At 41.8% G+C, this 11,109-nt stretch overlaps 1 protein-coding gene across 1 annotated transcript; it reads right to left on the bottom strand.

The window, feature by feature from the left end:
* Positions 1–2,277: 2,277 nt before the first annotated feature.
* Positions 2,278–5,831, bottom strand: LOC140309241 (uncharacterized). The gene is made up of 6 exons (XM_072387060.1): positions 5,012–5,831; positions 4,758–4,948; positions 4,178–4,529; positions 3,510–4,060; positions 2,562–3,281; positions 2,278–2,310 (listed from the first exon to the last, which is right to left on the bottom strand). Exons 1-6 carry the CDS (start codon positions 5,829–5,831, stop codon positions 2,278–2,280), a joined length of 2,667 nt encoding a protein of 888 aa, XP_072243161.1.
* Between the last annotated feature and the right edge of the window lie 5,278 nt (positions 5,832–11,109).

The raw sequence follows: 11,109 nt of genomic DNA, 5'->3' as shown, positions 1-11,109 counted from the left end.
ACTGGCAGTGCTGTTGGTGTCTCTGTGCTGAACAATGAGGAACCTGTAGGACGTGTGGTGTGTTTACTGACCATCTCACTTGTAGGTTCTCCTGAGCTCCCATTATCTATTGTTGATGAAGTTGAACTTTCCTCTGGTGTGACCGAGTGTTCATCTGAGGAAGTTGTAACAGTCTGTTGCATTTCATGTGACACTGATGTTGGTTTCTCTGTACTGGAGAGCGATGAATCTGTCGACACTGCTGTCTTTGAAGTAACACTTGTTTCATCTTCTGCTGATGATGTGACTGATGGTGATGATGGAATCAGTGTTGAGGAGACAGAAGTAGCTTCAATCAATGACTCACTGGTGAAATCAGTATCGTTTTGTCCTGAAGTCTCTGTTTCTGTGCTGTTGAGGACAGTTGATGTTTCAGGAGAAACTGTTACTGTTGCTGTGGCTGAGCTGTACAGAGATGAAGATGAAACTGTAACAGATGATGTTGACGAAAACATATCTGTGGTTAGTTCACCTGAACCTTCCACATCTGTTGTAGTATGGACAGAAGACTTCTCTCTCTTATCAGTAACAGGAAAAACTGATGACATCATTGTCTGGTCTGTGTGAACACTTTCATTTTCCTTAACTGGCAGTGCTGTTGTTGTCTCTGTGCTGAACAATGAGGAACCTGTAGGACGTGTGGTGTGTTTACTGACCATCTCACTTATAGGTTCTCCTGAGCTCCTATTATCTATTGTTGATGAAGTTGAACTTTCCTCTGGTGTGACCGAGTGTTCATCTGAGGAAGTTGTAACAGTCTGTTGCATTTCATCTGACACTGATGTTGGTTTGTCTGTACTGGAGAGCCATGAATCTGTCGACACTGCTGTCTTTGAAGTAACACTTGTTTCATCTTCTGCTGATGATGTGACTGATGGTGATGATGGAATCAGTGTTGAGGAGACAGCAGTAGCTTCAATGAATGACTCACTGGTGAAATCAGTATTGTTGTGTCCTGAAGTCTCTGTTTCTGTGCTGTTGAGGACTGTTGATGTTTCAGGAGAAACTGTTACTGTCGCTGTGCTGTACAGAGATGAAGATGAAACTGTAACAGATGACACTGACAAGAACCCATCTGTGGTTAGTTCACCTGAACCCTCTACATCTGTTGTAGTATGGACAGAAGACTTCTCTCTCTTATCAGTAACAGGAGAAACTGAGGACATCATCGTCTGGTCTGTGTGATCACTTTCATTTTCCTTAACTGGCAGTGCTGTTGGTGTCTCTGTGCTGAACAATGAGGAACCTGTAGGACGTGTGGTGTGTTTACTGACCATCTCACTTGTAGGTTCTCCTGAGCTCAAATCATCTATTGTTGATGAAGTTGAACTTTCCTCTGGTGTGACCGAGTGTTCATCTGAGGAAGTTGTAACAGTCTGTTGCCTTTCATGTGACACTGATGTTGGTTTCTCTGTACTGGAGAGCGATGAATCTGTCGACACTGCTGTCTTTGAAGTAACACTTGTTTCATCTTCTGCTGATGATGTGACTGATGGTGATGATGGAATCAGTGTTGAGGAGACAGAAGTAGCTTCAATCAATGACTCACTGGTGAAATCAGTATCGTTTTGTCCTGAAGTCTCTGTTTCTGTGCTGATGAGGACTGTTGATGTTTCAGGAGAAACTGTTACTGTCGCTGTGGCTGAGCTGTACAGAGATGAAGATGAAACTGTAACAGATGATGTTGACGAAAACATATCTGTGGTTAGTTCACCTGAACCTTCCACATCTGTTGTAGTATGGACAGAAGACTTCTCTCTCTTATCAGTAACAGGAAAAACTGAGGACATCATCGTCTGGTCTGTGTGAACACTTTCATTTTCCTTAACTGGCAGTGCTGTTGTTGTCTCTGTGCTGAACAATGAGGAACCTGTAGGACGTGTGGTGTGTTTACTGACCATCTCACTTATAGGTTCTCCTGAGCTCCTATTATCTATTGTTGATGAAGTTGAACTTTCCTCTGGTGTGACCGAGTGTTCATCTGAGGAAGTTGTAACAGTCTGTTGCATTTCATGTGACACTGATGTTGGTTTCTCTGTACTGGAGAGCGATGAATCTGTCGACACTGCTGTCTTTGAAGTAACACTTGTTTCATCTTCTGCTGATGATGTGACTGATGGTGATGATGGAATCAGTGTTGAGGAGACAGCAGTAACTTCAATCAATGACTCACTGGTGAAATCAGTATTGTTGTGTCCTGAAGTCTCTGTTTCTGTGCTGTTGAGGACAGTTGATGTTTCAGGAGAAACTGTTACTGTTGCTGTGGCTGAGCTGTACAGAGATGAAGATGAAACTGTAACAGATGATGTTGACGAAAACATATCTGTGGTTAGTTCACCTGAACCTTCCACATCTGTTGTAGTATGGACAGAAGACTTCTCTCTCTTATCAGTAACAGGAAAAACTGATGACATCATTGTCTGGTCTGTGTGAACACTTTCATTTTCCTTAACTGGCAGTGCTGTTGTTGTCTCTGTGCTGAACAATGAGGAACCTGTAGGACGTGTGGTGTGTTTACTGACCATCTCACTTATAGGTTCTCCTGAGCTCCTATTATCTATTGTTGATGAAGTTGAACTTTCCTCTGGTGTGACCGAGTGTTCATCTGAGGAAGTTGTAACAGTCTGTTGCATTTCATCTGACACTGATGTTGGTTTGTCTGTACTGGAGAGCGATGAATCTGTCGACACTGCTGTCTTTGAAGTAACACTTGTTTCATCTTCTGCTGATGATGTGACTGATGGTGATGATGGAATCAGTGTTGAGGAGACAGCAGTAACTTCAATCAATGACTCCCTTGTGAAATCAGTATTGTTGTGTCCTGAAGTCTCTGTTTCTGTGCTGTTGAGGACTGTTGATGTTTCAGGAGAAACTGTTACTGTCGCTGTGCTGTACAGAGATGAAGATGAAACTGTAACAGATGACACTGACAAGAACCCATCTGTGGTTAGTTCACCTGAACCCTCTACATCTGTTGTAGTATGGACAGAAGACTTCTCTCTCTTATCAGTAACAGGAGAAACTGAGGACATCATCGTCTGGTCTGTGTGATCACTTTCATTTTCCTTAACTGGCAGTGCTGTTGGTGTCTCTGTGCTGAACAATGAGGAACCTGTAGGACGTGTGGTGTGTTTAATGACCATCTCACTTGTAGGTTCTCCTGAGCTCAAATCATCTATTGTTGATGAAGTTGAACTTTCCTCTGGTGTGACCGAGTGTTCATCTGAGGAAGTTGTAACAGTCTGTTGCATTTCATGTGACACTGATGTTGGTTTCTCTGTACTGGAGAGCGATGAATCTGTCGACACTGCTGTCTTTGAAGTAACACTTGTTTCATCTTCTGCTGATGATGTGACTGATGGTGATGATGGAATCAGTGTTGATGAGACAGCAGTAGCTTCAATGAATGACTCACTTGTGAAATCAGTATTGTTGTGTCCTGAAGTCTCTGTTTCTGTGCTGATGAGGACTGTTGATGTTTCAGGAGAAACTGTTACTGTTGCTGTGGCTGTGCTGTACAGAGATGAAGATGAAACTGTAACAGATGATGTTGACGAAAACATATCTGTGGTTAGTTCACCTGAACCTTCCACATCTGTTGTAGTATGGACAGAAGACTTCTCTCTCTTATCAGTAACAGGAAAAACTGAGGACATCATCGTCTGGTCTGTGTGAACACTTTCATTTTCCTTAACTGGCAGTGCTGTTGTTGTCTCTGTGCTGAACAATGAGGAACCTGTAGGACGTGTGGTGTGTTTACTGACCATCTCACTTATAGGTTCTCCTGAGCTCCTATTATCTATTGTTGATGAAGTTGAACTTTCCTCTGGTGTGACCGAGTGTTCATCTGAGGAAGTTGTAACAGTCTGTTGCATTTCATGTGACACTGATGTTGGTTTCTCTGTACTGGAGAGCGATGAATCTGTCGACACTGCTGTCTTTGAAGTAACACTTGTTTCATCTTCTGCTGATGATGTGACTGATGGTGATGATGGAATCAGTGTTGAGGAGACAGCAGTAACTTCAATCAATGACTCACTGGTGAAATCAGTATTGTTTTGTCCTGAAGTCTCTGTTTCTGTGCTGTTGAGGACAGTTGATGTTTCAGGAGAAACTGTTACTGTTGCTGTGGCTGAGCTGTACAGAGATGAAGATGAAACTGTAACAGATGATGTTGACGAAAACATATCTGTGGTTAGTTCACCTGAACCTTCCACATCTGTTGTAGTATGGACAGAAGACTTCTCTCTCTTATCAGTAACAGGAAAAACTGAGGACATCATCGTCTGGTCTGTGTGAACACTTTCATTTTCCTTAACTGGCAGTGCTGTTGGTGTCTCTGTGCTGAACAATGAGGAACCTGTAGGACGTGTGGTGTGTTTACTGACCATCTCACTTATAGGTTCTCCTGAGCTCCTATTATCTATTGTTGATGAAGTTGAACTTTCCTCTGGTGTGACCGAGTGTTCATCTGAGGAAGTTGTAACAGTCTGTTGCATTTCATGTGACACTGATGTTGGTTTCTCTGTACTGGAGAGCGATGAATCTGTCGACACTGCTGTCTTTGAAGTAACACTTGTTTCATCTTCTGCTGATGATGTGACTGATGGTGATGATGGAATCAGTGTTGAGGAGACAGCAGTAACTTCAATCAATGACTCACTGGTGAAATCAGTATTGTTGTGTCCTGAAGTCTCTGTTTCTGTGCTGTTGAGGACTGTTGATGTTTCAGGAGAAACTTTTACTGTTTCTGTGTCTGAGCTGTACAATGATGAAGAGGAAACTGTAACAGATGGCGCTGACAAGAACATATCTGTTGTTTGTTCACCTGAACAAACCACTTCATCATCTTCTGTTGATGATGTAACTGATGGTGATGATGGAATCAGTGTTGAGGAGACAGCAGTAGCTTCAATGAATGACTCACTTGTGAAATCAGTATCGTTTTGTCCTGAAGTCTCTCTTTCTGTGCTGATGAGGACTGTTGATGTTTCAGGAGAAACTGTTACTGTCGCTGTGGCTGAGCTGTACAGAGATGAAGATGAAACTGTAACAGATGATGCTGACGAGAACCCATCCGTGGTTAGTTCACCTGAACCCTCCACATCTGTTGTAGTATGGACAGAAAACTTCTCTCTCTTATCAGTAACAGGAGAAACTGAGGACATCATCGTCTGGTCTGTGTGATCACTTTCATTTTCCTTAACTGGCAGTGCTGTTGGTGTCTCTGTGCTGAACAATGAGGAACCTGTAGGACGTGTGGTGTGTTTACTGACCATCTCACTTGTAGGTTCTCCTGAGCTCAAATCATCTATTGTTGATGAAGTTGAACTTTCCTCTGGTGTGACCGAATGTTCATCTGAGGAAGTTGTAACAGTCTGTTGCATTTCATGTGACACTGATGTTGGTTTCTCTGTACTGGAGAGCGATGAATCTGTCGACACTGCTGTCTTTGAAGTAACACTTGTTTCATCTTCTGCTGATGATGTGACTGATGGTGATGATGGAATCAGTGTTGAGGAGACAGAAGTAGCTTCAATCAATGACTCACTGGTGAAATCAGTATCGTTTTGTCCTGAAGTCTCTCTTTCTGTGCTGATGAGGACTGTTGATGTTTCAGGAGAAACTGTTACTGTCGCTGTGGCTGAGCTGTACAGAGATGAAGATGAAACTGTAACAGATGATGCTGACGAGAACCCATCCGTGGTTAGTTCACCTGAACCCTCCACATCTGTTGTAGTATGGACAGAAAACTTTTCTCTCTTATCAGTAACAGGAGAAACTGAGGACATCATCGTCTGGTCTGTGTGATCACTTTCATTTTCCTTAACTGGCAGTGCTGTTGGTGTCTCTGTGCTGAACAATGAGGAACCTGTAGGACGTGTGGTGTGTTTACTGACCATCTCACTTGTAGGTTCTCCTGAGCTCAAATCATCTATTGTTGATGAAGTTGAACTTTCCTCTGGTGTGACCGAGTGTTCATCTGAGGAAGTTGTAACAGTCTGTTGCCTTTCATGTGACACTGATGTTGGTTTCTCTGTACTGGAGAGCGATGAATCTGTCGACACTGCTGTCTTTGAAGTAACACTTGTTCCATCTTCTGCTGATGATGTGACTGATGGTGATGATGGAATCAGTGTTGAGGAGACAGCAGTAACTTCAATCAATGACTCCCTTGTAAAATCAGTATTGTTTTGTCCTGAAGTCTCTGTTTCTGTGCTGTTGAGGACTGTTGATGTTTCAGGAGAAACTGTTACTGTTGCTGTGGCTGTGCTGTACAGAGATGAAGAGGAAACTGTAACAGATGATGCTGATGAGATCTTATCTGTGGTTAGTTCACCTGAACCCTCTACATCTGTTGTAGTATGGACAGAAGACTTCTCTCTCTTATCAGTAACAGGAGAAACTGAGGACATCATCGTCTGGTCTGTGTGATCACTTTCATTTTCCTTAACTGGCAGTGCTGTTGTTGTCTCTGTGCTGAACAATGAGGAACCTGTAGGACGTGTGGTGTGTTTACTGACCATCTCACTTGTAGGTTCTCCTGAGCTCCCATTATCTATTGTTGATGAAGTTGAACTTTCCTCTGGTGAGACCGAGTGTTCATCTGAGGAAGTTGTAACAGTCTGTTGCCTTTCATGTGACACTGATGTTGGTTTCTCTGTACTGGAGAGCCATGAATCTGTCGACACTGCTGTCTTTGAAGTAACACTTGTTTCATCTTCTGCTGATGATGTAACTGATGGTGATGATGGAATCAGTGTTGAGGAGACAGCAGTAGCTTCAATGAATGACTCACTGGTGAAATCAGTATTGTTGTGTCCTGAAGTCTCTGTTTCTGTGCTGATGAGGACTGTTGATGTTTCAGGAGAAACTGTTACTGTTGCTGTGGCTGAGCTGTACAGAGATGAAGATGAAACTGTAACAGATGACGCTGACGAGAACCCATCTGTGGTTAGTTCACCTGAACCCTCCACATCTGTTGTAGTATGGACAGAAGACTTCTCTCTCTTATCAGTAACAGGAGAAACTGAGGACATCATCGTCTGGTCTGTGTGATCACTTTCATTTTCCTTAACTAGCAGTGCTGTTGGAGTCTCTGTGCTGAACAATGAGGAACCTGTAGGACGTGTGGTGTGTTTACTGACCATCTCACTTGTAGGTTCTCCTGAGCTCCCATTATCTATTGTTGATGAAGTTGAACTTTCCTCTGGTGAGACCGAGTGTTCATCTGAGGAAGTTGTAACAGTCTGTTGCCTTTCATGTGACACTGATGTTGGTTTCTCTGTACTGGAGAGCGATGAATCTGTCGACACTGCTGTCTTTGAAGTAACAGGAGAAACCGAGGACATCATTAACGATGAGGAAGCTGCAGGAGTTCCTTTATATTCGCTGGAGGTCTCATTGGTGTAGCCACCTAAACTTACTTCTTCAATTGCAGTATCTTCAGTTGTAGTTTTCTTCACTGACGGAGTCACTGTCTGAGACATTAAAGAAGCAGAAGAGGCTGCAGTGAACTCAGTATCTGGGGAACTTTTGTGTGATGTTTTTTCAGGTTTTGTAGCTGAGGAAGTAACTGACTCTACTACTAATGGCTCAGGTGTAATAGTGCCATCCTCAACATCTGAAATAGCAGATAAACTTGGAGAAATTGTTAAAGGGCTCATAATCGATATTGTAGAATAGGGAGAAACTGGTGGTTCCCCTGACTCTCCGTCTGTTTCAGCAGTTTCTGTTATTACTGTAGTATTCTGAGATGAATGCTGGCTGAAAAATTGTGAGAATGAGGCCACTGTTGCCTTGATTATGTCTATAGCACTGTATGAAGAGGAAGTAGAAGTTGTTTCATCTTGTTTTCTCTCCTCATGTGAAGTCGCAGTTGTTGAATTTTTTTCCCACGCATCATGGACAAGACCAGATGTTTCATCTGTGTCTGCCGTCTGCATTTGTGCTGTTCGTGCTGTCTGTGCAGAAGAATGTGTCTGTGTCCTTCTTATATCTGTGGATGGTGTTGTCTCAGTCTTGGTAAACTGTTCATAAGGGGTTGAGCTCAAAGCAAATTCTTTTTGGGTTTGTATCGCTGTCTGTCTCTCCACATCTTGAGTGACGCCCTTAGATTCACTGGTTGGTGTTGGTGTTTTTCCAGTGACATCATCAGAGGAGGGAGTAGAGATGGACTGAGTGGCAGATGAGCTCTTTCTTCCCTCTGTGGTTTCAGCTTCATCTCTGGCTGTATAAAGTCTGGTTGAAGAGGTTACGGGCGATTCATCCTCAGCCTTCACAGCCTGAGTCACTTCTGAATCAGTTTTCATATACATGGGAGTCCTCCCTGACTCGCCCACACCGCCGTGTCCAGACGTGGTGCTGACAGAGAGGGTTTTCATCTGGGTTTTTGTTGTTTGGGCTTCTTCAGTTGTTTTGGTGACCAGCGGCTCAGATGGTGTTACTGTTGGAACAAAGTCAGTGGAATTTATTGCAGCTGGGCCTTCATTTTTTTGTGTAATTTGTGACAGAGCCTTGGCCTCCACTGTAAGGGATGGGATTGGGGTTAAGTCCTTGTGTGTGGGGTCTTTTGTGGTCAGCTTATCCATTATGAGTGGAGGCATTGATTCAACTATTGAAGGTTCATAATAATCCTTCTCTGTGTCCTCTGTAGATGTCAGTGCTGCTGTATACTTGTCTATAGATTCTGTGGGGCTAGTATCAGGGAGATCGGTCAAGTTGTCATCAAACACTGTGCTTGTTTCACCACCAGCCCCCAGAGCTGTCACATTTATCAAAATTTGGGTGCCTTTGGCCTCTTTTCCTTCTTGGCTCTGTGGCTCCAGAGTGATCTCCTGTTTACCATTTATAAAGCTGATAGTCGGAGTGATGGTCACAGCAGCTTGGGGGAAAGAGTCTAGGCCTCCAGGCAGCTGGATCGGCTCCCCATCAGCTATGGAGGGGATAGGATGGTCTGGCACAATTGGCACAGTAGGAGACTCAGAGTCTTGAGGCTGTAATTTCTGTTCAACTGCAATGAAAAATAAAACAAAAATAAGACATAAGTGTGACTATTTAGTTGCAAAGTGAATTGAAGTTTAGGTTATGTGATATATACATTTTAACTCAAATATACTGTGATTTTAGAGATAAAATCCTAGTGTGACTCGTGTGGCTGTAACATTCTGTTACGGTCACACTATCAAACATATAATGAACAAGAAATGCTGCAGTCATTGTCAGATAAAAGAATAAATAAATCAATTAATATAGGAAGCACATTTACAGCTTTGAAAAAACTTAATATGAGTTTCATATTAGCACTACAAGCATAAGGTGGCTCTGGACTGTAGTTTCTGAGGTACTATTGTCATGTATAAGAAAATAACCTTGTTGATGTCAGCTGAGTTATCTCAGCTAGGGCTAAAATACTATTTCTTTGTTGCTGCAAATAGAGGTCTGGATTTTGCAAATCAGACATTTTTAAGATAGAGACTAACAAAATTAGGACTGAGCCACCTTACTAGGGGAGCGATACTCAAAACATTGAAATCTGGTGCAATAAACAGGCATAGCATAATTTTTTGTATTTGGCTAACCTTTTGCTTCAATATAATATTTACAAAATATTTTTGATTATCTCTTCATACACTCCAAATACACTTGATTCACTTTTCACATGTACATTTTAACTATACATCAGTCAATTTTCTATCCTCCAATTTGTGTTTTATAAGTGCCAAGAAGCAAAATGTATTTCAAAGTGAGGTCATGCTAGGACTAAAAACCATCAAAAACGTATTTTGTTTCCAAAAACACACAGAAAGTGTCTTCATAATTGTCTTTCAGCTCAAACTACCTTCTACATGTTTGCACAGTAGTAAAGTGTGTTCTGAAACCTTAAGAAAGAACTGAGAGGAAAAAAATGCAAAACACTGCAAACAAACCTCTGACCAACATATTCAGGCTTTGGCCGAGCTCGGTTCTAAAACTCAATTAAAATCAATTCAAGTCCCAATTTAAAGACTTGTATTGTACATCTGAAAGGACGATAATTTCAAAGTCTTTGGTATATTAGCCTATCGACAACATGGTGTAAAGTTCAATATTGTGACATTCATCTTCACAGCTCGTATCATTCTGTGATTTGTAGAGACATTTTCAAACACAGAGGAATCCACAAGACAATACACACCAGACAAGACAACACAATCAAAGTCTATAGTCCAATCAAAAAGATCAAATAAAAAAAAATAATATACCCTTCGCAAAAATACCATCTCTTTAACAACAATCAACCTAGAAGTTATTTTATTAATGCCCTGTATATAATCTAAGAGAAGGTTTCTTGAGGTGATTTCACTCGAAACACGAAACCAGCATTCAAGTCCCTTAACAGCATTATTGACAAAGTCCACCTACACTGATCTGCCTCACATGGGTTTTTGTCCTCATATATAAAGAAAACACAAAGTTTTCTGGATGGAAGCAATCAACCTCTCTATAAGATATTGGCCTTCAACTAAAACACAAAATCCATCAATGAAGATATTAGAGAAATTAAATCTGTGAACCAAAATCATGCTCCTCATATAGCACAAAAGAACACAAACAAAAACATGACGAAAAAAAGCATAAAAATGGACAAAACAGCTGATCCACACAGGACCTCTTTTTCTTCCTCTTTGCTCTCAGTTTCACCCCTTCCTCTCTGCTTCGCACAAATTAGGGTGTAGAAAGATTATTGGTTGCAGTAAATAACACCTGCACCCGCTCAGCACTGCAGAAAGACACCTGTTGCAAATCCAGGTCAGGCCTGGGAACTTAGGTAATTTGCTTGCCTTACTGACCCCCTCCCGCCCAAACACACATACAATCACCTTGCACCTTCAACTGGCTTCAGAAGCCTCCAAGAAAGCAGTAGCTGACCTCGTCTTAACAGCTACTTTAGGCACAAACACAGCTGTTTAGGAGAAACTACTGCTGGCAGTTAAATGAAAAACTAATAATAATATATAATATCTTATATAATATTTTGTAATATATATATATATTCTTGCTGCAAGATAGCAACTGACTGAAAACCTT

Source organism: Leuresthes tenuis, unplaced genomic scaffold, assembly GCF_036924035.1.
Source record: "Leuresthes tenuis unplaced genomic scaffold, fLeuTen1.0.hap1 SCAF_6, whole genome shotgun sequence".
NCBI classification, from domain to species: Eukaryota; Metazoa; Chordata; class Actinopteri; order Atheriniformes; family Atherinopsidae; genus Leuresthes; species Leuresthes tenuis.
Note: the sequence above shows the minus strand (reverse complement) of the source record. Positions and strands in the feature narration are given on the sequence as shown.

Bases quoted from the DNA above. Each gene is read 5' to 3' on its own strand.
- LOC140309241 (XM_072387060.1), bottom strand. From the start codon at position 5,831: ATGTCCTCAGTTTCTCCTGTTACTGATAAGAGAGAAAAGTTTTCTGTC. The intron at 4,530-4,757 runs GTCCTCAACAGC...GAAATGCAACAG, and splicing joins TTTCTCCTGAAACATCAACA to ACTGTTACAACTTCCTCAGA. The intron at 3,282-3,509 runs GTCCTCATCAGC...GAAATGCAACAG, and splicing joins TTTCTCCTGAAACATCAACA to ACTGTTACAACTTCCTCAGA.